Here is a 27,109-nt window from a genome sequence, read left to right as displayed (position 1 = left end):
TTACCCATAGCGCACGTCCACAGCCACAGCACGTGGCTCCCTCAGGCCGCTGTTTACCAGAACTGTCCGGTATGCTCCGTTCAGCTTTGACACCTCGATTGTGTCCCGTCCCTTATCGCACCAGTACAGGTTTCCTCCAACCCAGTCCACTGCCAGACCATCTGGGTTGCTGAGTGATGTGCGATGAAGGACCTAACAAATGAGCAAGCAGTATTAACTTTCTAAGTCTCTGCCTCAGAGGGGGAATTTAAATCTTTTTCCTGGGATTTTACTGCAGATGCATGCATACAAATGAAGATTAATTAATCATTTTAAATGCAGGTTTTATGTTAAGACCAAGGAGGTATTATCAGCACACTTCACTGTCCGCTATCCACACTGACCTGAACATCGCTGCCGTTGATGTGCATGCGTCTGATCATGCTGCCTTGGGTGGTCACATCTGTCCAATAAATCATCTGCTGGCGATAGTCGAAGTCCAGAGCCACGGCATTGTTCAAGCCCTGTCAAAGCATGGGAGTTGCATCAGTCTGGCCAGCGATAAACGCCTGTTTGCAGGATTTCTAAGCACTTCAAAAGAACATCCTGTATCTCCAAGTCTCACCTGTTTGAGCAGTGTGTAGTTGGAGCCGTCTAAATTGAGCTTCCTCAGATAGTAGCGGTTGGCAAAGATCAGGAAGGGTTCTTCATCTGTAGGGAGGGACACATCGTACGTGAGTGGATTTACTGTAAACACTTCCTGAATGTTATTAATCTCGTCATATTTCTTACCAGAGGTGGATTTGCATATGGTGGGGTTTTCAGGGCTAAGCTGGAAACCCTCCACACACAGGCAGTGGAAGCTGCCATGTGTGTTGATGCAACGCTGCGTGCAGGGATAGGTGGTTGTGCACTCGTCTATGTCAACACACGTCTTCCCGTCATCTTTCAGACGGAAGCCAGGGTGGCATCTACACTGTGAGGGGCAAAGCACGGAGCAGGTAAAGCAACAGCGCATACTATTGCTGGAGAGCTCGAGTCAGAATGTCACAGTGTTCACCTACCTTGAAGCCTATTTTGAGGTCTTCACAGAGCTGGGAGCAGCCGCTCAGTTTGCTGTTCAGGCACTCGTTAATAAAACAGTTCAGTTCATCTGAGCCGTCGCCGCAGTCATCCTTGTGGTCACAGAGCAATGTCTCATTGACACAGTTTCCATTATTGCAGGCGTACGTGGTGTCGTTGCATTTCTTCTCTGTGAAAAGAAAGAAAGATAACAAGTATTGTTGTGTGTGATATTTACGAAGTGCATTACATATTGTGTGTATTTATGTTGGATGTGTCTTCTTCATGTTTGCTCTCTGTACTATTGATCTGCTGTTAAGTACTTATGTCATTTTATACTGATTCAATAGGATAAACTAGAGGGGCACTTAGAGAGTGCAGACTTCAGCTAAGGCCAAGTGCCAGCGGCGTTCATATCACTGCTGTTGTTAGCACTGCATTGCTAGTGGTGCCCTTTCAGCTCAGCCACCTCCATGTTAGCTTGTGACATCCGAGGTGAGAACCGTGTGCATATATTGCAAGTTTAATGAAAGTGAAAAACAATTAGTTGGGTTCTTCCTTGGCCTACACTGCACCCTTCCACCAAGTTTTATAAAATTTGGGCCAGTACTTTTTCCATAATCCCTCTGACAACTGCGCAAACTGAACAGGAAACATGACTTCCTTGGTGAATGAAATGAAAAAAAAAAAAAGTTGTTGCAGGGGTGTCTGTGTGGATCTAACCTGCTCCAGTGCAGCGTGGGTTCTTGGGGGCTTCGTCTGAGTGGTCATGGCAGTCAAAGTCTCCATCACACTCCCATGAACTCTGGATGAGGCAGCGTCCGTTGGCACAACGGAACTCGTTGGGTCCACATGTCGGATATTCTGCAGTGAGAAACAGCACGAGTGTGAAGGAGAGTTGAACTCTATTGTTATGAGAAGGAGGGGGGATCTTTTTAAAATTTCCCAATTGAGAAATAGGAGGTCATGATTCTACTCACCACACTCCAGGGACTCATCAGAGCCGTCGCTGCAGTCGTTGTCATGGTCGCACACAAAGTGCTTGGGGATGCACTGTCGGTTTTGGCACATGAACTCATTGCTGGGGCACGTGTTGTTGAACACTGTGGCATAAAAACATTTGGTGAGTGATTGAGATAAATATACCCCTACAGGTGCAGCACAGATTTATGTCTTCATCTCTCTGGGTTATTAAAATGTTCTTATTTTGACAAAATCCAACCCCAGCCTGCGCTCACCACAGCCAGCTTTGACACTCTCGTCAGCTCCGTCAGGACAGTCTTTGTCTCCGTCGCACTTCCAGCGCTGAGGGATACACATATGTGATCCAGGACACTGGAACGCCTCGGGACTGCAGGTTTTGGTTTCTGTGATGGAGAGAGATTATTGAAGATTTTGGTGCCCTTCTTTGACCTGAGTATTTGTGAATATACCGCAAACTCTGAAAATAACCAAATAGTTATATTTTTGGAATGTTTCAGTAGCCATGTAGGAACAGTTAAAGTAACAATTCACCTCCCAAATGTATGTTGAATTTGTGAAGAAAGAAGAATCCAAAAACTGAGATCATTCTTGATGAAATGAAGTCAATTGGGGTTGAAGTATTCCTTTAAGATACTGTTAATAATGTAAGAATGACTGTTTAAAACCTAAATTCTTTGCATACATGCCAATGTTTTAGTCCATATTGCACCGGTGACTATGGCGCATATTGAGTATTGTGCAAAAATCACCAGCTGGATTAAAGCTCTAGTTTTAGAAGTATCACGATGTCCATAAATGAAAGGATTCCTCTGAGTTTGAGAATGATATGCATGTTCATATTTCTCCACAGAATCTACTGCTGTCAAAATATCTTTGGTGCTAGATATGTTAGCTCCCATGGTTATTGTATTTGTAGTCACAGAAAGTTCATTGCCAACACTCACTGCACTTGCTGTCCTCATCACTGCTGTCACCACAGTCATCCGCTCCGTCACAAACCCAGCGGTTGGGAATGCAGCGGTGGTTCCCACACTCAAACTGCGAGGCTGAGCAGAATTTATCTAGGAGGTACAGAAAGAATGTATAAAGTAAAAAAATACAAGTGCCAAAACAAAGAAACGCACTGTTACACTTCGGTTTGTGGTTTGTTTGGGCTCCAGTATCTGAGCTTACCACAGTGAGCCTCGTCTGCGCCGTTCTCACAGTCATTCTCCTTATCGCAAGTCCAGCTCATAGGGATACAGCGTCCACTCGGACAGGCAAAGAAGGGTGTTGGACACTTTGTTTTCCCGCTCCCTGGCAGAGTGACAGAAAAGTCAAAGAAGAAAAAGTGAAGGCTTAATATTTTTTAACAATTTCCTTCCAAACCACAATTTAACAGTTGAAAAATTTTGCTGTTTTTGTTCCATTTGAATAATTCAATTGCTCTAATCCATCTGTGGAAAAAAGGAAATTCAATTTTTCCTTGAACATTGCTTATACATTTAGCTGAGAGAAAATATGTGGACAAAAATACCTGGGCAATTTCTTTCATCCGAGAAGTCTCCACAGTCATTAGCTCCATCACACAGCCATGAAGGGGCATAGCAGAGTGTGGTGAACTCGCATTTCTGAAATGTCACTCCTTTCACACCAAGATGGAAGTAACTGGAACAGTCCGTGGCAGCTTAAAAAAAAAGAAAAAAAAGAGAGAGAGAGCAGCACTAATTTATACCGTAGCCTGTTAGAAAGTGTTGACATTTTTTCATAACATTTAGTTATTCTGAATGAATGGGATCATTTAAACGTACTGCAATTCATCTCATCACTGGCATCCTCGCAGTCCACTTTCTGGTTACACTTGCTGGAGTTGGAGATGCAGCCTCCGTCTCTGCACTGGAACTGATCGGCTGTGCACAGTGTGGCTGACAAAAGAAGATACGGTGTTTAGGTAGAATATCATTTCAAAATGTCATATGACATGTTTAATCAGGAGAGTCGACTCACCGTTACAGAAGACTTCATCAGAACTGTCTCCACAGTCGTCCTGCCCGTTGCACCAGGAGCTATGCCCCACACAGCGGCCGTTCACGCACCGCCTGTATCCCTTCTTGCACACACGGTTGGCTGAGAACCAGACAGGAAATGATACGGACTCACATCACAAATGTCAACAACAAGACTATATTGTTTTGACTCAGAGAGAGGTTCCACTCACCACAGTAGGACTGCTTCTCATCAGACTTGTCCTTGCAGTGAGCTGTGCCATCACAAGTCAGGGTGTAGTTAATGCAATCTCCATTTCCACACTCAAACTCATCAATGTTGTTACATGTAGTGTTGAGGGCTGCGAGACAAAGACAGAAAATTGCACTTAAGAAGAGTTGCCTACCTCTGTGGCATGCAACATGGAAAATCTTCAGTGCTTGTTCAAATCCATTCAAAGCCTGATCTCAGTCTTTTCATGAAAAAAATATTCTATTAAAGCATTTTATTAGATAGAATGAAGATAAGGGGCGGCACGGTGGTGTGGTGGTTAGCACTGTCGCCTCACAGCAAGAGGGTTGCCGGTTTGATCCCGGGTGTGGGAGCCTTTCTGTGTGGAATTTGCATGTTCTCCCCGTGTCAGCATGGGTTCTCTCCGGGCACTCCGGCTTCCTCCCACAGTCCAAAGACATGCAGATTGAGGACTAGGTTAATTGATAACTCTAAATTGTCCATAGGTGTGAATGTGAGCGTGAATGGTTGTCTGTCTCTATGTGTCAGCCCTGCGATAGTCTGGCGACCTGTCCAGGGTGTACCCTGCCTCTCGCCCGATGTCAGCTGGGATAGGCTCCAGCCCTCCTGCGACCCTCAAGAGGATGAAGCGGTTAGAAGATGAATGAATGAAGATAACTTTGTTTTAAAATCTTTATATGACATCTAAAGTTTTCAAAACCAAACATTTGTTTTCTATGATTCACTAAAGCCCCTTTCCAAATGCAAAAAACCCCACTAACATCTGGCTTAAGTCTTTAATGGTGAGGTTACAATCAACATCCACTCCCAGCCCAAATGTCTCTGCAGTAGTGACGGGTATTCATCAGCTCCTGCTCCGATGATAGAAATACAACACCCGAGTGCAAATTTGAGTTTCATAGTATAGCTACCTCTTGACTCGCCCAACTCTCCCTCTAATGGTTAGTGCTTGTTACCTTGGTTGGGTGGGTTGGTTTGGTTTAGGCAAGAGGAATGAGATTGGTAAGGGTTAGGGTAGGAATGTCAGGGTAAGCCAATCAGCAGTAGAGTTAGGCAGAGTAGGGCAGGCCTTGCCTTTACGGTCCTAGTAAAAGTAAATTCTCCACCTGGGTGGACCTGGGAAGTTTTGGCCCTTTTCTAGCGCACCTCCATGCACTTTCTGTTGTTTACTAACCTGTTTCTGTGATGTTGAATATGACAAACCATGGGGGAAAAATCCCCCAGAAAGGCCTACTTGTCTACCCTGGTCTACAGGCAATGGGGAAGGAGTCTATCACTTATTTTTAGTGGGTGTTCTCACATGCATGCAGTGTATACACTAATTTGGGAGGAAAAAGGGTATTGCATTACCTATGCAAGTATTGTCTTCCAAAAGCTTCCTATCGCCACGGCAACTGCAGTTGACCCTTCCCTCAGAGGTCAGCAAACACAGGTCCTGACATCCTCCGTTGTTGACACGGCACATGGAGAACTCACCTGTAGAGAGGAGGCAAGTTAGAGGAAGTTAGCCAAACAAACCTGCACATATTAACACACACACACACACACACACCTGAGTGAGTTAACTAAGAATTTTCATATCCACCCTCCTGACACTCAAGCAAACACCCCCCTTCTCACATGCTCATCCACATCAGCAAACAGATCCGCCTGCGTGAATGTGGCTCTGCCTCCACTGAATGCATAATTCAATGTGACTCAATCTAAATGGGATTTGCAGCTATTACCACAGGCTCTCAGCTTGTATGGTCGCGGTGGGTATTGGAGCGCGAGAGAGTTTACCGAATGAGGTAACTTGAAGGAAGATGAGAAGATGGCTGACGATACGGCTGAGAAAAAAACAGGGCTGCATTGATTTAGAAGTATACAGATAATGGGAGATGTAGAACAAGATGAGTTGGAGAAGGAGGTGGAGAAGTATGGATTAAAGGGAGGAACAGCAATTCAGCAGGCTTATGCGTGTTTGTGTCTGTGGTGATATAAAGCTGATGTTGGGGTTGAGAATGTCAGGTGGGCCCGTTCCAAAAATGTCTGTAACTCATCTGCTCCAGTGACACTCTTAGATGACTTCTATCACCTAATTAACCGCTCTGTTGAGGCAGAAAAGCATCTTTGTGCTTGTGTTTGTTTGTGTTGAAGTATGACACTTGCTTAAAAAAAGCCCCTATTAAGACTTGCCAGTTAAAGGGGACTTATTTTGGTATTCCTCATATTCTGTCCTATATATAATGTTACAATAACGGATATTTATATTAAAGGTGGACAAATTTAAACAAATGTAGAAGTAATTCCTGTGAACAAAACCTCAGGCTTCAGACCATTCTGAATACTCTGTTTAAAGTGTTGACGTTACATAGCCTACACTGCTACATGTAGCTACATTCTAATGCCATAGAAAACATGTAATTTTGGTTGATGATACTGTAAATTTCTCTCTGATTTAAGATCATACTGCTGCTGGAACATGTCCACTTGTGAAGATTTTGGTATAAAAGCTTTTATGGGTGATTTGTCATGGTAGAAGGTGTCGCTACTCTCCATCACTGTCATTCTCCAAGATACAGAGGACATGGAAACACTGATCAATCAGAGCGGCATGGGTTTTTTCTAAAAGAGGAAGAGGGAAAATATAGGTGTTCCAAAACAGATAGTGTGATGAATATAAAGTGTTTTCTGAACACTGAAGCTTGTAAACATGTTCTAGTAGAAACCCAAATTACAAGTATGAACCTGAAGATGAGCACAGTGGATCCTCTTTAATTAGCTTGATTTATGATGTACTTTCTACCCTGGAACTATAATCTGTGCTGTAATTATATTTCATGTTATTACTTCAGATTCTATCAAGCAACTGGTTGCTCAACTTGTCATAAATGTAATTAGTTAGTTGGTATAGGTGCATACTGTATTAGTGTAATATGAGATAACACAAATGATTCAACTTTACACTTCAAACAACCTTTTACTTTGTAATTATTGTCATGATGGACTTTTATTTTTGCAGCAATGTGACGAAGTACCTTGCTGGATTAGCCAAAAATAGGAATTCTTGTCTCTTTAATTCTGTATTTAACAGTTTCTCAATTGATATTTCCTGAAAGTTTTCAAAATCACAATATATATTTATACAAAGTAATTCAACAATTATGTTTTATAATTCTATTACTTTATTCTATCAATGACATTAAGACTTTAAGATCCATTTCATACTCTGTTTGGAGTATAATCTCCCCTAATTTGGTATGTCTTATTTGATTTTGTTTTTTTGTATATTTGGTATTGTTTAATTATCTTGTTGTTATCTTTGTTTATTGTTATTTTTTGTCTAATTGTGCTTGTATTGTATACATTTCTTTGAGGACCCCCTTGAAAACAAGATGGTACATCTCAAGGAGTTTTTCCTATTAAAGCATTTACAACCATTTCCAAAGAATATTTTTGATCCATATCACCTTGTCCTATGCAGTATCATTACACACTTCACAAGTAATCAAACACACACACACACAGCTACATTTCTCACTCTTTGTAAAAACTCACAGCTATTGGTGTCGTTGGCCACAGCGACAATGCCCATTGGCTGCTGAGGTATGTCAGCACGCAGCACCTTCATGTCCCCTCCTGTGTATTTGTCAGCCCGAAGCACGGCCCTCCTCACCCAGTCAGTCCAGAAGATGTAGTCACCGTACACAGCCAGGCCAAACGGGTGGGCTGGCTCATTCTTCAACACCACCTGCAGGGGGAAGCACAACCACAGTCATGACCTCATTCATTCAGGAAATTCCAGCCTTGCAACTTGAAAAGATAAACACAGTGACGGCTTTTATTCCGCAAACCTGTAATACAATCAGACTGTGGCACAAGCAAATGTACATTGCCTGCGACTGCATGCCAGGGTGTATGTCACTTACATAGCGGCGAGTGCCGTCATATTCGCAGCGCTCTATCTTGTCTAGCGTGGCATCGGAAAAATAAAGCTTTTCAGCACGGTGGTCTATGGCCAGGCCGTTAGGGGTTCGGATGTCATTGCCAATGATCACAAGGACGTTGGAGCCAGACAGTGTGGAACGCATGATACTGGGAGACTGCTCGTTCCAGTTGGTCCAAAACATGAGGCTGCAGGGGAGAATAACAATCAGTAATGTGCGTGTGCAGACATTTTTTACCTAATTTGGGAATATTTCTGAAGGCGAAGAGGTGCGATATAAATTATTGTATCTGTTCTGACCCCTGACACTCATCAAGGACAAAGGCTCTGGGGTGGTCATCTCCCGACATGCTGACCACGGTGTGCCTGTCAACAGCACCCCAGCGGTTTTGATCCACGGTGTGGCGGGTGATGGTTGAGGTAGTGTAACTGGTCCAGTACAGCATATCCCAGCCCCTGTGGTATGCCAAGCCCTCCACCGAGCCGACGTCTGAAAAAGATCGAAAGAATAGAGAGAAGAGGGGGAGATTAACACAGAGAACAGTGGAAAAGGGAAAGGTAAAAAGAACCACAAAAGGGAGAGTGCAGAGGAGAAAAGAGGGTAAGGAAAAGAAGCACGTCAATCCCAGTGCTATGTTAAAAGGCCAAATGTGGACTGTCTGGCAGCAGCTCAGTGCTGGCAGACTGCAGTGGGGCAGCACAGAGTCAGGGCTATGGACATGGCAGCTTGGTATTAATGACCAAGAACACAGTGTGATTCAAGGCTTTTATCCAGCAAATAGCTCACTAAAAAGGTCACAATAACAGTTGCCGCCTAGCGTATTACTTTCCATCGCACTACCTCATCAACAGTTGGGAAGTAAAAAAGTCATTTTTTCTGCTCCACAGCCTTGAAATGAGTAAGAGGTTATGAGCTCCTCGCCTGCACAGAGGCCAGAGGACAGGCAAGAGTCAGCCAAGATGGAGGAACACAAAGTTCCGCAGCGGCAGATAGAGAACAGCTGCTCCGCTCCGGTGAGAGACAATACATGCACACACACACACTTGTGGGGGAGTAAATTTGAAAACACACATCAGATCAATCCAATGCCAAATAACTGGTAATAGTCGCCTTGTTGTTACTGTTACTGCAATGGAACAGCGAGGGTCTAATGATCACAGCAGCCTTTTCCAGAGCTGGCTATGATCTCACTCCATCAGCTCGGGCTGGAGGATCAGCGAGGTTCACCACCAGGTGGGACACTTAACACTACACCTCAACATCTCCAGTGCAACGCAGCAGACATGAATCAACATTTGTCTGGCTGAATGGTAGGAGACTGTGAATGAAGCAAAGCAACTGGAGGGCCGAGTGATGGCATGCAACACAAAAACAACTCCCCTTTGCTCCTCATGCTCATAAATCAATGCCCTAAAAAATCGATGAGGAGCAACAACACAAAATCCATTCGCCCCTATTTCCTCTTTCCTCAGTGCTGTTAATGAATTGTAAATCTCTCACCTGCAGTACTCTCCACTCAAATTCTTGCTTTTCAGTTGTGTTTATCTTCACACTGTTGACCTAGGCCTATCTGGGTTCCTGTACATTTGTGCTTGTTGTTTACAATGATCCAGATGAGCTGAATTTAAAGCTCTTGAGCTCAGCTGGTTATACTGACACCGATAGTGCTTTATTGCAGTTATCTGCATAAGGTGTGATAGCAGTTCAGCGTTTGCTATCAGGCCGGCAGTCAATAACTACCCTGATTTCTGAAGGCAATCACGATGTCACTCTGTCTCTGACTGTGTGTACACCATATCTGTATCTGTTATGTATATTTGTGTGCAGAAGCAATACTTCTACAAAATGTACAGATCCTTTTAGAAAATAACCAGAGACAATACACCATGGGAAAAACTGTGTTTGTCCCCATAAGGCCCTCCCACAGAGAGCAGGCAGGCCTATCTCTCGCGTGCTCTGTGATAATCAGTCCAGAGTTCACCTGCAGTATACTCTGCTTCATCCTCTCTTACTGTCGAGCTATTCGCCTCTCGTTTCCTCCTCTGCTAGAATTGCGTTCCTCAGGAGATCCGTTCCATGGAGGCAGGAGTGGGGCTGATTGTGGACTGCCGAACATGGACCTGATTGAGATGTCATGTGGAGTAGCTGCCTGCTCTGAGGTGACAGGAAATCACACAATCTACTGCATTTAGTTCTCAACACTTGGACGCTCTTAACAAGAGTCCAGAGGGAGGGATGGAGACTCCAGCAGCTGAGAAATCAGGAATGTCTTCAATGGCGGGCTCTCATTTTATTTCACTCACTTTACCAGCCCCAGCCAATCAGAGGAGGCCCTGATTGCGAGGACCAGAGTGGCTTGATTCATGTACAGCACATGTTTTAAAGGGAGTGTGATTTTCACAATGTTAGAAGGGACGTGAATGTATGTAATCTGTGTGTATGTGCTTATTCGTGTATTAACATCTGTCTTCCGTTATTGCACAATATTACCATCAACCTTTAGGGAGTGTCATTGGAAATCAGTGAGCTATTATTTATGAGTAAAGTGCTACTGACCCATGAGTAATCATTCCTACATGTATTATCAGTAGTTTTATGACTGGCTTGATCATATTTCACCCAACCAAAAGCCAGCAGTGTCAGTATAATTCGAAGACATGTCTATATCTGAAGTCAGGATGCTGCTCAGGAACTTTACAGGTTTGGGGAATAGCAGTGACACTGGCCTCCGCAATGTGGAGCAGGTCTTGGTCCCAATATTAGATGTACTGATTCTGGTGCTGGGAGTTAGCGGGCAAACCATGGTGATGGTGATCCTGTGTGGACGGCGGAGGAGTGGGGCGGGACATATTGGACAGTCTTCTCAAAGCTCCCCAACAGGCACAGGAACTGATGTCCTCCTGCTGGCTCTGAGCGCTGCAGACCTGCTTTTTCTCTGTGTGCTTCCCTTCCACACTGTCGCCTCAGCCATGCAGCAATGGCCGTTTGGGGAATTCATGTGTCGCCTTGTGAGCTTCTTCGGATCAGCTTGGTCCTCTGCCAGCGCCTTCACACTGGCCACACTGGCCATATCTCGCTATCTAACTGTGGTAAAACCTAACAGAGCCTTCAGCCTCCTCTCCCCTCGCCGGGTGTCTATAGCTGCTGCACTCCTCTGGGTCCCGGCCTGCTGTCTGGCTGCTCCCCAGCTCGTTTTTCGCTTTGTGGGATCCCCACAAGCCACTGATGGCAATACTTGCTTTGCTTTCCTGTCCCACAGAGACCAGCTGATCTATGGATTGCTTCACTTCCTCGTGGCCTTCTTATTTCCACTGGTCACCATTGCAGTGGCGTATGGCAGCATCTACATGTTCCTGTGGGGGAAGCAGCATGCTGGCAGGGTCCCCCAAGTAGAACGCTACCAGAGCAAAGTGACCCAGACGTCAGCCATGCTGGTGCTGGCTTTCACCCTGTGCTGGCTGCCATCCTATGGTCTGACGCTGGCCTTATTGGCGGATGATGTATCAGGGGCCACTGGCGCCTCACCACGTTATGGCACCTTCAGTGTGTTTTCACGTCTCATGGCGACCTCCTCTACAGTGATGAACCCCATTCTCTATGTACTTATGTCCCAAAAGTTCAGACAAGACCTGCTGAGGCTGTTCAAGATTGGAGGGCAAAGAGCCAGTGTTGCTGTGGATATGGCTGCTGCCTGACAGTATTACTATCAACAACCAGCTTGATATATGTGAACACCTAACAAACAAACACTGAGCAAACCCTGACTACTGGGAATTCCAGTAGAACAATTACAAGCTGAGTTGCTTTGCTGAAAGACTTGCATGGAAAAAAAGTGGACACAATCATCACCCTCATGAGGAAAGGCAAAACAACAGCACTCACAGCAGCAGGCAATGTTCAACATCTTTTCCTCTTTACAACATACACTGGTAGTCTGGATATTGTACAAGAGGATCAAACAGTAAGCCCTGGGAAGTGCCGCACCATGGGGACAGTGGGACAAACAATCCTGAATCATGCATTCCTTGTAAAACAGTTTAAAGTAAAGGCACTTTGGTAAAACATTAACGCTGCACCTGTATTTTGTTGTGCTGAGATAAGGCAAATGAAAGTCTCTCTGTAAGGCTGTTTATGTTGGTATGCACTGTTCTCAAAGCACAGATAAAGAAAAAAGTATTTCCTTTTGTTTCTAGTTTTACAAGTTACAACTTCAGAATAAGAGCTTGCTGGTTGTGTTTAGATCAGTAGGTGTTTTGGAGAACTCCAGCTGTTTTTTCCTCCAGGAGATTTCTCACCGGGAGGTCTGATGTTTCTAGCTAAAGTTCTTTGTTATTCACCAAAAAGTGGAGTAACCAGAAAAGACTCCTGACTAATGACAAGCCTATTATCTACTGATGGAGGGGGAATACACTGTTGATAAACTAGGAAATAAGCTGGCTGGAGGTTGATAATTTAAGGACAAAGGGGTGTTAAAAAATTATACAAACTTAAAGGGACTTATTATGTTTTTCCTTATTTACCATCATACCGGTATCTATAATGTTACAACGTCTGATGTTCGTTCAAACGAGGTAAAGGTCTCAAAAATGAGACGAACGCATGTAAAAGTAATCCCTTTGAGAAAAACCTCAGACTTTAGACCATTCTGAATACTCTGTTTTCAACTGTTTCGTCTAATCTGGCTACAGGATGACATCAGATTGTGAAGAAATTCCTTACATGGTCATCTGCTCAAGACATGCTACTCTAGATATTTACATTACATACACTGCTACAAGAAGCTACATGCTAATGTCAGAGAAATGTGTAATCTTCAATGTTGGGAGGGTTACCTTTAAAATGTCTTCCACTGCACATAACTGAATACATGCTCTAAAATGTAATCTGCTGTGTACTGAATTAGAAACCAAGTAACGTACTCTAAATGCTTTGGATTACTTTTGGAATACTTTAAAAATCGTCTTGCTGAGCTCATTTGTCTAGGCTGTGTATCTCCTTCACCATTGTTGTGCGGCAGGTGTACTGCACAAACTTCTTAAAAATCTGTTAAAAAGAAATACTTAACCCAAATGAATTTTACACCGTGTCTTAACAATATGTGAGTGTTGCTCTCTGTCCACACTGACGCTGTTAAATATGCACTACTGTTACGTTACGCAAACAAACCCAAGTAGGCTGCCTATCCATTGTGCATTGGACTGGAGATGTAAGGTGGGCAAGTACACTCTAACTCTCTACGTTTGTGTTTTTTAAAAAGAAAACACACGTTTTAAATTGTGTTAGAACATGGCACTCTTAAATACTTGATTCTGATTGGTCAATCAACAAAATTCTGCTGTGTTTATTTCTTGAGGTATCACCGCTGCTCTGTTGCTCCGTTGTTCGAGACGCCACAGCAACGGCCTTCGGCTGAGGAGCATCAAAATCAGTTAACGTTAGTCCACACAGCTCTCCCAAGCTGGCCTGGAGAGCAGGGAGATCATGCTGGTCTCTGGCCATAAATGTGAGGGCAGCCTTCACAGCTACTGGGCACCCAGCATCTCCGACTGGGAGAAGTGGAGTAAAATCCTCTCCTCCGCTCCCATTTGTCTGGTGAACGCCTCTCCTCTGTCAATACACTCTGCCAGCAATTTAAGAATATTGATGCCAGTTGTAACATTTGAATGTTTTAGTAGTAAGCCATGTTCTAAGCGGGATAATGTATAGTGAGCTGGTGACAGTTGAAAAATAACTCCCAACAGGGGAATGGAACCCCAACGCGCACCGGCTCACTATACATTATCCGTTACATATTTACTGGGAATGACTTACAATACAGCCAACAGCAAGTGGGTTGTTATTAGTGATGGTCATTTACCAGAAACTTAACGCTTCCTTGCGATCTCTCTCTTGCCAGCTCCCATCTTATTTAGGTTCTGTTGTGTAGATAATTCCTTAATTCAATGTCACAGATTAGCTGTTCCTCATCAATTGTGGAGCTTTCAAAGCAAGCATTAGCTTCTGACAAAAGTTCAGCTCCAAACAGCAGCACAAGCAGCCAATAAGGACATTCCAAAACAAAACAAAACTATACAATCCAACTGATGCTTGCTCACATCACATTCGTTAGGACATGGTGTTAGAACAAATAAAACAGAAACAAATAAGTGATCTCTTTATGTAATCTCTTTTTAAAGACAGTAACTGTGTTCATTATACCATTGATTTAAACTGTAACTGTAACAGAATACAGTTACTCATTTTTTGTATTTTAGATACATAACTTAATTACTTGTATGCCGTTACTCCCCAACCGTGGTAATCCTGGTTGCTGATGTTGTAAATTTCTCCCTGATTTTGGATTATACTCCTGCTGGAACATGCCTAGTTGTGTTTAGAAGCTTTTACTGGTGATTTTTTTTATGGTAAAAAGTGCAATGACCAGTGCAGAGATGCTGAGACACAGAAAACTCAGAAAAGGCTAACCAATCAAAACAGTCTGGGCCTTTTTGGGGCGGGGGGCTAAAAGAGACAGGCTATAAAATGGAGGGTCTGAGACAGAGGGTGAATACAGGTGTTCCAGCATTGACAGAAAAATGAAGTGTTTTTGAACATTCAAGCATGTGAACATGTTCTAGTAAAAACCCAAAATACACGTATGAACCTAAAAATGAGCATAATAGGTCCCTTTAAGATGTGGGAATACTCACTCTCTACCACAGTCCTGCGGTCAGACCCATCATCACTGATCTGCTGGATGTTGCCGAAGTGGATGTCGCTGAAGAAGATGCGGTTAGCTCCCTTTCCTCCACCTCCTCTGTAGTCAAAAGTGAGTGCAATGACATTCTTCATGTGTTCAGGGTCCTCGAATGGTTTGATGGGTGCATTTAGGTTGTTTTCATCTGACAGGTGGACGCTCTTTAGTATGGTGCGCTCCGAATAGAGTAGGTAGCCATCGTAGTCACGGCAGCTGCAGCCGTCTTCGGCCAGCATACCATGGGCGCAGGCACATGTCCGCTGTCCGTTGCCACGGAAAAGACAAAGCTGCTGGCAACCGCCATTTTTGTCTTTGCATACGTTTGTTCCTGTATACAGACATGAAATCCATGACATGATCATCATGTACATTTGAATTTCAAGTTTGAACATGACATTGCACAAAAATGTTCTATGCAAATGCTCAATGCTCATTTTTGGCATGTAAAGCAGACATTTAAGTTTTGAAATAAACACCCCGGTGCTCACCTTGCTGCCTGGCCCTGTTGAAAACCTTGATGTCTTTGAGCTGTACCCCAATACCAGTCCTCAGAGACACGGAGTCTGTGGCGTTGTCCTTGCTGCCTCTCTTTATGGAGCCATTAGCATGTGTCCTGGGTCAAAAATTAAACAGAAATTAAACAAAAATTAAGCTTGCAGATAAAAAATTTAAAACATTAAGGGTGACGACAAATATTATTCATAAATAAGTGACAAATGAGGGGGATTTATCTAACCTGTCACTCCAGTAGATGTAGCTCTCAAACACAGACACAGAGAACATGTCCATGTTGTTGTTGGCAAGCACAACTTCCCTGTTCTCTCCAGTTTCCAGGTTGATGCGCTCAATCTTGTCTGTCCTGGCATCGCACCAGTACAGCAGATTCTCCTACATGCATGCAGACAGAAATAGTTGAAATAATGTTATGATGCAGTGTCGGCTTTCTGCACTCTAACATAGTGATATAAATGTAAGGAAGGTCTGTTATACTGCACCTCATAGTCAATGGAGATACCGTTGGGCCAGCTGATACTGGCATTGACCAGGATAGCCCTCTGAGAGCCATCCAGACGAGACCGTTCAATACGAGGGTACTGGCCCCACTCCGTCCAGAACAGATACCTATATACACACACACACAAACACAGTAAAGCACAGAGATAACTTCCTCAGTGATCAATAATGGGAGAGATTACAGAAGCAGAAGCTAAAGACAGACAATAACTGGAGTGCTGTTTCCTCTCACCCTTTCTCAGGGTGGACAGTGATGGCACGAGGTTTGTCCAGGCCCTGAGAGATCACCACGTAGCGGAAAGAGCCGTTCAGTCTGGCTACCTCAATCACATCAAAGCCTTGGTCCGTCCAGTAGATGTTTCCTATTGAGGATGGAGGAGAAACAATGATTCTCTGGCACTATTTGACATTATTATTATTCAGTTAGTACAATAGGTTCTCCTAATTACTTTAGATTCATCTCCCTTCCTACTGCATGGTAGTGCTGTGTACTGGCACATATTGCAATTTTTTAAAATCTAATTTTATGAAAACTGTCATAGTATAAAGAAGATATCATCATATGCAAAAGTAAGTGTGCTTTTTTTATGCAATCAGAACCGTGACATCTGCATTTGTATTTATCACAGTCCTTGTCATACAGTAGCACTACTTTTTGTGCAGTCTCAACAAAGAAAGTGGCATTTGCCTATTAGTAAAAATTAAAATTAAAGTGCTTGCAGGATTCTTTAGGTAAACAAATTAAGTAAACTATTAAAAATCAATATAGTTTTTTTTAATTGATACAGTATCACAAAACGTAACATTGATAATATTATGTATCAGTATTTTCTTACACCCATATTGTGTGATAACAGACAAGCAAGGATGAAAGACAGACTGACAACAAAAGTGAATCAGTTTATCGTTATGTATTATTAAGGCTGTTTGATTTCCACAATTTTCATCATGTACACTATGTTTTTTTCATGACCGAGGAGTCTCTCACCTGCTATCCAGTCCACAGCGATGCCCTCCACTCTGCCAATGCCATTAGTGACCACGTCCTCTCTCCATGTCTGGTCTCTCTTGGCCCTGCTAATGGTGCTCAGGCCCATGTCGACCCAGTAGATTGTGTCATTGTCTGTGAAAACAAGTAAAACATGTCTGAGCTGGAACTTTCCTATACCCTTATAAAGTAATATGTACTAAACTCAGTGGTAAAATTAAGGTGTTTTTTTCAGCCAAGAGACAAAAAAACCCTTCATGCTGGGTAATTCTTCCTTATTTGCAGAAAAACCCCCCACATATGTTGTTAAAAAAAAAACAAAAAAAAAACTCGAGTCCTACCGGCATGGAAATCTATTCCCACAGCCAGGGATGTGCCTGACACCGGTACCAGGGCATCAGACTTGTCTGATGGATCCAAAGGAATACCACGTATGCCCTCATGCACAGAGTACAGCAGGAAAGAGCCAACACCTACAGCAAATATTTCATGTTTTGAGTTGCATCACACATTCATCATTTTCATCGATTCTTGAATCCAAATTTGGCTAAATCAAGAAAACACTGCGTGTATAAATGTCTCGTACCTTCACAAGACTGTTGCCCTGTGCGCAGGCTGTATCCTGCGGTGCACATGCAGGCCCTGGTGGTTGGGGAAGTGGGGAGACACAGCTGGGAACAGTCTCCGTTGTTATTACTGCAGAGATTGGTGCCTGGGAACGCAAAGGCACGAGAACAAATACACAAAACAAATCAAAGAGGGGTTACAGAGACATAAACAGATGTGCTTTGGCATAGATAAACAGGCAACATGCAAGAAGCAAAACAGACCTGCAATGAGACAAGGACATATTTTACTCCCTTTACTTTTTTGTATTTTTTGCCAAGTAATTTAACCAAACAAATGTTGCACAGGCTTAGAAAAAGTTGCTGTGTGGCCAAGAACCCTGCACCTTTCTGCACGGTTTCATTGTAGATTTTCATGTGCATCATGGGGGATGTGCTGTTCCTCAGGACTTTCCAGTTGCCGCCGTCCTTCTTGTCACAGGTTCCTATCTGGTCAGTTCCTTGGTCCGCCCACCACAACTTGTCTCCTGAAGGATGCAACACACCACAGGATGCTCAACACTCTCAGACCTAACACTGGAAGACCCCTCAACCTTAACTCAGAGCAATATTTAACACTTTGCACTTGCAACGTGAATAAGCTATCATATCTCATGGCTGAGATCCCTTTACATGCGTCACTGTTAGAAGTGTGATGATTAATCACCAGCAATTTTATAATAAATTATAATCAATTGGTGTGAGTAATTTTTAAAGAAAAATCAAAAACTATTTGATTCCAGCCTCTTAAATGTTAATATTTCCTGCCTTCTTTTCTCCTTTATGATCCCTCTAAACTGAATATCTTTAGATTGAGGACTAAAAAAGACATCAGAGGACGTCATCTTGGGTTTTAGGAAACGCTGATCAACATTTTTCACCATTTTATAAACCAAATAATTAATCAATTAATTGAGAAAAAAATCAACAGATGAATCCACAATGAAAATAATCGGTAGTTGCAGCCCTAATTACTGGGTAAAATGGGCTTTGTTTTTTTTAAACGTACCCATGATGGCCAGAGCAGTAGCCTTGGTCAACTTGCCCTTAACCCCCTCCAGCACCTCCAGTCCAGAGCCGTCCAGTTTACAGCGGCTGATGGTGCTGTTCCCCGAGCTGATCCAGTACAGCTGCTCAGTGTCAAAGTCAATAGAGAGACCTGGAAAACAAAGAGGGAGCTGATGTGTATTGACATGCCCTGTCACTAGGGTGCGCTGTCTCTCATGCAGTCACACAAGGAAGTACAGTCCGTCACTCACCGACAGGGCCTTTCTGGCCCGTGAAAAGGACACTGCGGTTGCTACCGTCTGTGTTGGCGATGCTGATGTTGTCCCCATCTGTCCAGTAGAGTTTCCTGAAAGAGGCAGACAGAGAGAGAACTTAGATTTATTTTCACAACATCATTCATCTTGTTGACTAAACTTGGTCAATAGGCCTAATAAGACTCATATGCCTTGCAATACAAGCCTCATTGCTCAGTGTATATATATTGACAAAAAGGTTTAATAAATGATTTGAGGGAATCAATTTGCCGTCCTGAACTTCCTGTCATACTGAGGCCAGCTCAACTCATTTATCTTCTCTCATACTAACTCCAGCACACATTCCAATAATTTCTTAACCTTCGATATCCCATATGTACACACTGATCTTGGCAGGACTGGAGTGAATTGAGACTGGATTGCAAACAGCTCTCCTGCTACATTCTTTTATTCCCCTTGGAGATTTAAAGCTTTGTTATGGGATGTTTGTTAGGACTCTGGTAATAGTTTTTATTATTACTTTTTGTTGTTCAATTTTTGGGTGGCTGCCTTTAGATTTGTTTACCAGTGGCCATGGTGTGTATGCTGGTTTTAGGCTTGTTTGTTAGATTTCACTAGATGTTTTCGCTCTTGAAAAGCTGATCTCAAAGTCAAATAGATTGGCAACACAAATAATAGTAATAGTATCAACAACATTTTGTGGAATCTGTGGAGCATCTGGTCTGTAAATCATAAAAAACCATATGTGACTTTAATAGCAATTTTAAAAAAAATACAGTATGTGGGTTTAAATTTAAGGCGACCTCATCGCCTTCAACTTCCTTGCTTCTCAAACTGGTTAAAGTCCTCTCTGACCTCCCACACACACACATGCGGAGTACACAGGACAATGTGATTGTGTGTCACTGTGTTTAGACTTTGTGTAATCTATGTTTAAAGGGTATCTATCCTCTGCCTCTATCACCCACTTCCTGTCAAATCCCACCACATCCACCACACCCTTCATTTGTTTGTTAACTTTAAATGAAGTTTCTGCAGCATTTAAACGCCCCCAATGTCATGTTTTTGTGCACACATGCAAGTTTGAGTTTGTCCCTCCCTGACTCTTTTTGCCCCCACCCACTCTTGGACGTATTCTGGGCAGTGTGTTTGTGTGCCAGGAAGAGGAGGCAGCCCCAGCATATGGATCCAGCATCTGCTTCTCATTTTCCCCCCATGCCAACAATGCTCAGATCGGAAACATTCCTCCGCTTAAGTAGGCTAAGTCTTTGCAGAGAGGAAGGAGTACACACACACACAAAAAAACACAAGGAGGGAGACACATTTCTTAAGAAAATATCCTTCCCTCATCCACCTAAAATACTCAAAGGGACACATATTCCTGCAGGAGAAAACTAAATATATAAATACAGATGGTCTGTCTCTGCTCTGCTGGTGGGAGGAGGAGCTGAGGCCAGGTTCTGTTTGGGGAGCCGGGGGGGGATGAGGTTTCAAGAAGGAAGACGGGAGGGAAAAATGGACATTTGCTAAACAAGGTAGGAGGGGACAGGATGTAAGATAAACACTGGAACAGAAATAGCGACAGAAAGCGACAGAGACATTGGCAGTAAATAATTCATGGATAGTCTATCTGAGCGCAGAAGCTATCTTTCAAAAATAGAAATGGAGCAAGATGGAGAAAGAGAGCGACAGAGGAGAAAGATGACACGACGGGAGAAAAATTGGAACCACTTCCTGAGTGAAGAAACAGTCAGAGGTCAGCGACCAACTACTCTGCCTGTCATCTCTGACTGCAAACAGAGGGGAGCCTGACAGCCAGACACTGCCTGAGTGTGTATGATTGTGCATGTGCACTTCTGTGTGTATGTGTTGTAGGTTAAAGGTGAAATCAGGAGGATGTCTGAGAACAATTTCTGAAAGTTTCTTTTAGACTAAGTGTGACAGCTTCAGTGTGTGTGTGTGTGTGTGTGTGTGGATGACCAACCCCAGTATTGGATGCAGCACTAGACAGTGTGGTTTGTCCAAGCCCTGGATGACAGCATTTTTGAAGGAGCCGTCAAGTCTGGCAACATTAATCTGTTTCTTATTGGCATCATAGCTGGTCCAGAACAGGTTCCTGGACACCCAGTCCACTGCCAGGCCGTGAGCATTGGGCAGATCTGAACAAAGATAAACACACACACAGAGCCATTAATTAACCTCATCAGTCAAAGCAAGCTTTTTGTTTCTACCCTACAGCCACAGATTTTGTCTGCTGAATTGATTACTGAGGGTCAGCCCTATGTTCCCTCACTGTAAGAGCCGGCCCTTCCATAACTGGGTTAAGGTTGCCCACGTTACTACAGGGGAGAAAACATTACCTCATTGGCAGAGGTACTGATGTGAGGGAACATAGGGATGAGGGAACACAGAGTTGAAGGAACATAGGACTTCAGGAACATAGGACTGAGGGGAACATACCAGTAGGCCTGAGGTAACATAGGGTTGAGGAAACAAGGACTGAGGGAACATAGGGATAAGGGACTAAGTTACTAAGGGAACATAGGGTCGAGGGGAACATAGGCCTGTGGGAACATATGACTAAGGGAATACAGCGTTACAGGGTATACAGAGTATCCATAAATGGATAAATGGTAAATTATCCTTTTTTTGTTTCATACACAACTTTGAAGGATAATCATTTGAAAGCATTTATCACTGTTTTTCCCTGACTTTTTTATTGCAAACTGTGATAATTTGTTTCCTTGGCACAAGAAACCCAACCTCTAAAAGCACATGTACATAATATCCGAGTGAAAGATCTGTAAACCAATGGAATGGAAATGGAAATGGAATTTAAGTCTGGTGTGTCTTCTCCGTACCAGCAGAGACCACAGTCTCAACTCCAGTGCCATTGATAAAAGCCCTCTTGATGGTCTGAGTGCGCACGTCTGACCAGTAGATTCGGTGCTCCAGAGCATCATAGTCCACAACGGTCACGTTGTCAATGTCAGGCACAGTGAAGGAGATGATGTAGTTGTAGTAGGGGTTGTCGATGTCCACTCCTCTGATCTCAATCTGGCGAGCGTACAGCAGGAACTGACGAGACTCTGCAGGGTGGGGAACACATTGACATGCAACCTTCAGTGATTCCCCAAACCTTCGGCATTCAATGGGGGTAATCAGGAGTTAAATGCAGCTTCAAGTCAAAAGTCAAATGCATGAGTGCACGCTAATGTTAGAGCTGTGGGGAATAGGTGGTTGCAGCATGGATGGGTGCATCAGCGCATTATTCCTGCCACTTGAACAAACAGTTAATCCAATTGCATCTTTGACTCTAATGATTGTGTCTGGCAGGCTAACTCAATAGCACAACCATGACAGCGAGAGTGAATTCAATCAGTGCTGGGACGTTACAATTGCATTGGTCTCAACAGTCCTATCATCATTTCACTGTGTGCAGCTTAAATGATGGACAGGAAGAGAGGGGAGGAGAGAGCGGAGAGTAATGACAGTGTCAGGCTGTATCGGCCAGGCCAGACTAGGTGGTGGATGTGGAGGGTTGTGGCTGATGCCTGCCTCAGACAGAATGGGGCTCTCCATTCCATTACCCCTGAAGATAATAGAAAATGCTGCCCTGAATACTAAGCTCACACACTGAATAAACAGGCCTGCTCTCACTTTTCATGGACAGACACTTCAATGCGCTCCAAAGCTGTCACAGCAGTAGCACCTCAAAGTGAAAAAAGTCCAGATTGTTTAAACCTCTCTTTCTCTCTCTCTCTCTGTCTCTCTGTCTCTCTCTCTCTGTGTATCTCTGACACACACACACCAACACACAAATGGAAATAAACAATTCTGCAAGGACAGGGATTACACTGTGGTATTCAACAACAATTTTGCCAAGACAAGCAGAGGGGAAAATTGTCTGCTGGCTCAAAGGAGAATCAAAGAGTATGTTTTTCTACAGTAACTGCATTTATGTACGTGTCGTGTGTTCTCGCTTACCATAGCAAGTGCGTTTGTCGGGGCCTAGCTTCATGAGGTGAGGGCAGGCACACGAGAAGGTCTGATTGTAGTTAATAAGACATAGATGAGAACAGGGCTCCTTGCCGTCTTTAGCCGCACATGGGTTAGGAGCTACGGAGATGTGAGTATGGAAAAAGTATTCAGAATGTATCCTTAAACATCTCATGAAGCAGCATGTATAAAACTGAGTTGTCATTCTCATAATAAATATACTATAAGGAACATACTGGCTGCCATTGTAGCTATATTGACAAGGTTTTCAGAGTCTTAAAGGAATACTTCAGCCCCAACATGATCATTTGTGTATCAGTTACTCACCTTGAATTTGTGAAGAAAACTTTGTTCAAAGGGGTCCACGTTTAACAACACCAAAACTACTATATATCATATCAAAACATCATTACAAACTCTCACACAACTTGTGCAGTATAATCCAAGTCTCGTTTACCAGTGGTATGCTCCGTACTTCCTAACAACATTTTTGCTAAAACCTTACTATCTACAAAGGATGTTTATGTTGACTCGAATTATACTGCACGAGTTATGTGAGAGTTTGTAAACTGATGTTTTAATATAGTTTTGCCGTTTAAAAACATGGACCCCTACGACTTTAATTCATCAAGAATTTTCTCATTTTTTGATCTTTCATTCACCACCGAGGCATACGAGAAAAACTAACTTTTCTTTGTGAGTAATTGATATACAAATGATCATTTGGTGGGTGAAGTATTCCTTTAATTTCAAAACTTGATCTTGACAGTATGTGCACGTTCATGTGCGTGTTTCTCACCCTGCGGCTGTCTGGATGGATGGTAGACCTGAAGGTCAAAAGGTTGTGTGTTGGTTCTCTGGACCACAGTGACGTTGCTTCCTGTCCACTTGTTTGCCTTTGCCAGAGTGTTGGTCCTCCAGTCCGTCCAGTAAACCTCTCCTCCGTACATAGTAACAGCAAACGGATGCGACAGATACTCGTGTCCCCTCAGAACCTCGATCAGACCAGAACCGTCATATTTGGCTGAATAAATGGCATCAGACCTGCATATAACACGATTTTTAAATCAATATCTGGATATGACTTAAAGATACCAAATGTGAATTAAAATAAAGATGTTTGTGTGGGCTTGTTCATGTCTGAGCCCTTTTTTTGACCTGGCATCAATCCAGAGGATGCGGCGCTCTAGATAATCCACTGTGAGTCCATTTGGCCAGCCTCCATTGCCAGTTTCCTTATGGATGGTCTTCCTGCCCTCTCCACTCATGGATGCCGCCTCAATCCTGGGCAAGCTGGCATCCCAGTCTGTCCAGAAGAGGATTCTGCAATGTCATGCCACAACATGGACACACAGTTAAAGCATTAGGTACAATAGGTTCTAATTACCAAAACACTTACCCTTTAAATACCATTGTAATTGGTTGTAAATGAACATTGTTTTATATCAGTGGGCAGTACAGTAAGCATACCCATCCCGGGGATCCAGGGCAATGGCTCGAGGGTGCTCCACCTCCCCAGCCAGCAGTGTGGTCCTCATGGTGCCATCCAACTTGGCCACCTCTATCTGATCCAAATTGCTTTCCACCCAGTAAATGTTTCCTGCTATCCAGTCCACTGCCAAGCCCTCGGGGGTAGCCAGCCCATACTGGATTACCACATCGAAGCTGGTTAAAGCTGCAAGGACAAATAAAAAGGACAGTTTTGTTTAGTATGTCTGTATGACTTGAAGATGTCATTGTACCCTTTTCCCTCTCGACAGTTTCAATGAATGTCATGACCATTGTAAAATCTATCTGTCTAACTATGTAACATAGTGGAAGGGAACAAATAAGCAGCATGTTGCTGTATCATCCATCTTTGTTTAAAACTGCAGGAGAAATCTCATCTAATCATATTTCATCTTACTACTCAATAAAATAAACATTCCTCTGGGGCGCTTAAGTTTCTTAATGAACTCACACAGCATTTCAATATACGGATAAATGCTTTGAACACTGGGATTTGCTGATGGCAACATTTCAGACTGCACTGTAACCCGAAGCACTGATCCACTCTGCTTCAGTATTTACAAATTATGTAAATGCAATCAAGCTATTTGGATTCAACGCTAACATTGCATCACAAACTGTAATTCCTTTAATCAAATGCTTAGAGGCAAAGTTCGGGAGAAAACACGTCAGTAAGATAAATGAAAACATAAATAAATACAGTAGTGGCACAGCAGCGGGGGGTGTGATACTACAATTATAGAGTGGGCCTTAAAGAAAAGCTAAATATGTGGTGTCTTGCAGGGCTAAAGAGATGCATTTTCCGGCTTCTTTCTATCCCTTTCATTTTCCGCTGGGTCCCTAATCAGAGGGACATGTCTAATTATTGGAGACGAGTCATTATCCTGTCTGGAGCAATGAAAACACACACTTACTGTATGCACTATGTAGCCTTTTGGCTATGCTCAGAAAACGTGGCACAAAACAACCACATGCACAGACAAACACATAAATGCAACACAACTTAAGTGTAGACTTGTTTACATGATTTGCTCATTATTACTGCTGCTGTGATGATTGGCTGTTGTTTGCCATGCATAATGGCCATAAATGACTGGTCTGGCCTTTATGAAACCAACAGATTTTCTGCTCACAAGTAGCAGAAAATACAGTAACAGCAACCAACAGTGCAGCTTTACATCCTGAAATATTGCAGGCTTTACTAGATAATCTTGCCAGCTAAAGTGTGTCATAAACATTTTAGTCACAACTGAATAGTCATTACTGTAATTTAAATAAATACAAATGGTTTACCTCAACAGAACGACAATATATTTCCCCTGAGTGCAATACCATATTTAGAGATTAAAGAGCTGTGACTTGTGAAAGTCTCCATAAACCAGTAAAACCCCATATAGTAACTTGCTTTTGAAACTTTGTCTGGCTTAAAATGTTAACTTTATCCGATAGTGTTGTCTAATGAAATGTAATGGAAATCTTCTTATGTGCACTGATGTAACAGTAATCTCTATCTGCTGAAGAAGATCATGTGATGTGGCTAAAAGCACTGAAAGAAAACTATAAGATGGACCTTAAGTTTTATGTCAAAACGTAGATCATCTGTAAGTACAGTATAATTAATCCATAGACTGTATAGAAAGACGCACGACATGGCAAAAGCAGGGCTGTAAATTTCCTGTCGGCTGGTCGATTGTTTGGTCGTTATGCTCTTGTCCAACCAAATTCTCATTTGTCGAACAATCGCTGGTCTTACTTTAATCAGGTGTCCACTAAAGGTTGTTGGGGGCTTGTATCTGCGCTCTATGATGGTTGGGTCTTTGCTGTGTTTGTCCCGCCCCCTCTCCACTGTGATTGGACGGCTGATGACAGTGACAAGCACAGCATTTTACACGGAGCTAAACATTTTTCAACTCTCATTTCTAATCAGAAAACGGGTGAATAATCACAGAAGATATTTATCACAAGAAAGCCCATGACTCACAGTTGTGATTGAGGGTGCAGTCACGCATGAGTAAACACAGGTGAGTAACCATCGTCTGTCGAGGCGGTATTTGTTTTCAATGTGGGCAGTGCCTGATGTGATGCAGACAGAGAGCTAGCTGGCTAGCTAATGTTAGCTAGCTTGCAAATAAATACCAAGAAAATATTATGTTATTGGCACGTTTTTCTTATGTTCCTTGCCTGTCTCCTGACTCACTGTCAGCCAGGCATCATCTATAATGTGGGGCAGTTTGTATTTTTCATGGGCAATACATTGACTGGTTAGACACAATAACTCCTCCACACACACTTCTTTGCTATTGGTTGTGGCTGCGACTTCAACAGTCAAAGTTCACTAAAGTTAAACTCCACGCAGTGCAAAGATGTGAATTTGCTTTGCCACCAAGACCGAATGTTTCATTGGCCCCTTCACTTACATTGAATGAAAGTGAGCAGGAAGCGAATAGCCAAAGTTGATTTTGCACAGATGTGAGTCAGGCAGTAGAATGGGCAGGAACTCATTATCATGGCTTCCCGATAACTACTGCGCGGACTCTGGGGCTCAAAATGACAAGATGGCAATGACCGTGTTTGGGATATTTTGGCTTCTTTTTTGTACAATGGGAGAGAGTGTCATGTCATACATCATCATATACAGTCTTGGATAAAATCCTAGATGGTACAAAAAGTCTTTAAAGCATTATGATTGTGTTTAAAAAGCTCACCTCCATTCTCGGACAGTTTCCCACGGTAGATCTTGTCCTCCACCACATCAGTCCAATAGAGGGCGCTCTGGCTCAGATGGAAGTCCAGGGCAATGGTGTTCCTTAGGCCCGGCACCAACA

The 27,109-nt window shown here is 43.1% G+C and overlaps 2 protein-coding genes across 2 annotated transcripts; one reads left to right on the top strand and one right to left on the bottom strand.

The window, feature by feature from the left end:
• On the bottom strand, positions 1 to 27,103 carry LOC126385509 (low-density lipoprotein receptor-related protein 1-like). The gene is made up of 36 exons (XM_050037254.1): positions 26,990 to 27,103; positions 24,246 to 24,450; positions 23,934 to 24,098; positions 23,575 to 23,819; positions 22,764 to 22,895; positions 21,638 to 21,865; positions 20,761 to 20,935; positions 18,774 to 18,868; positions 18,524 to 18,673; positions 17,862 to 18,002; positions 17,496 to 17,621; positions 17,251 to 17,382; positions 16,910 to 17,044; positions 16,154 to 16,283; positions 15,903 to 16,029; positions 15,644 to 15,795; positions 15,396 to 15,520; positions 14,861 to 15,235; positions 8,471 to 8,660; positions 8,154 to 8,358; positions 7,783 to 7,975; positions 5,593 to 5,718; positions 4,223 to 4,351; positions 4,012 to 4,131; positions 3,816 to 3,929; positions 3,542 to 3,691; positions 3,199 to 3,321; positions 2,970 to 3,086; positions 2,280 to 2,408; positions 2,022 to 2,144; positions 1,765 to 1,905; positions 1,044 to 1,231; positions 772 to 955; positions 605 to 690; positions 384 to 503; positions 1 to 192 (listed from the first exon to the last, which is right to left on the bottom strand). The coding sequence occupies exons 2-36, from the start codon at positions 24,311 to 24,313 to the stop codon at positions 1 to 3; spliced, it is 5,331 nt and encodes a 1,776-aa protein (XP_049893211.1). The 5' UTR covers positions 24,314 to 24,450; positions 26,990 to 27,103.
• On the top strand, positions 10,031 to 12,565 carry LOC126385532 (galanin receptor type 3). Its single transcript, XM_050037294.1, has one exon. The coding sequence runs from the start codon at positions 10,829 to 10,831 to the stop codon at positions 11,864 to 11,866; it is 1,038 nt and encodes a 345-aa protein (XP_049893251.1). The 5' UTR covers positions 10,031 to 10,828; the 3' UTR covers positions 11,867 to 12,565.
• Positions 27,104 to 27,109: the final 6 nt, after the last annotated feature.

The sequence above is a fragment of the Epinephelus moara genome, chromosome 24 (assembly GCF_006386435.1).
Source record: "Epinephelus moara isolate mb chromosome 24, YSFRI_EMoa_1.0, whole genome shotgun sequence".
Classification (NCBI taxonomy): domain Eukaryota; kingdom Metazoa; phylum Chordata; class Actinopteri; order Perciformes; family Serranidae; genus Epinephelus; species Epinephelus moara.
This window is presented reverse-complemented; position numbering and strand designations above follow the sequence as displayed.

Excerpts from the sequence above, each read along its gene's own strand:
- LOC126385532 (XM_050037294.1), top strand. The coding sequence starts at position 10,829 with ATGTCTATATCTGAAGTCAGGATGCTGCTCAGGAACTTTACAGGTTTG.
- LOC126385509 (XM_050037254.1), bottom strand. The coding sequence starts at position 24,313 with ATGAGGACCACACTGCTGGCTGGGGAGGTGGAGCACCCTCGAGCCATT. Across the intron at positions 17,045-17,250 it reads GGGAATAGATTTCCATGCCG|ACAATGACACAATCTACTGG; the intron begins GTAGGACTCGAG and ends TTGTTTTCACAG. Across the intron at positions 3,322-3,541 it reads GGATGAAAGAAATTGCCCAG|GGAGCGGGAAAACAAAGTGT; the intron begins GTATTTTTGTCC and ends TCACTCTGCCAG.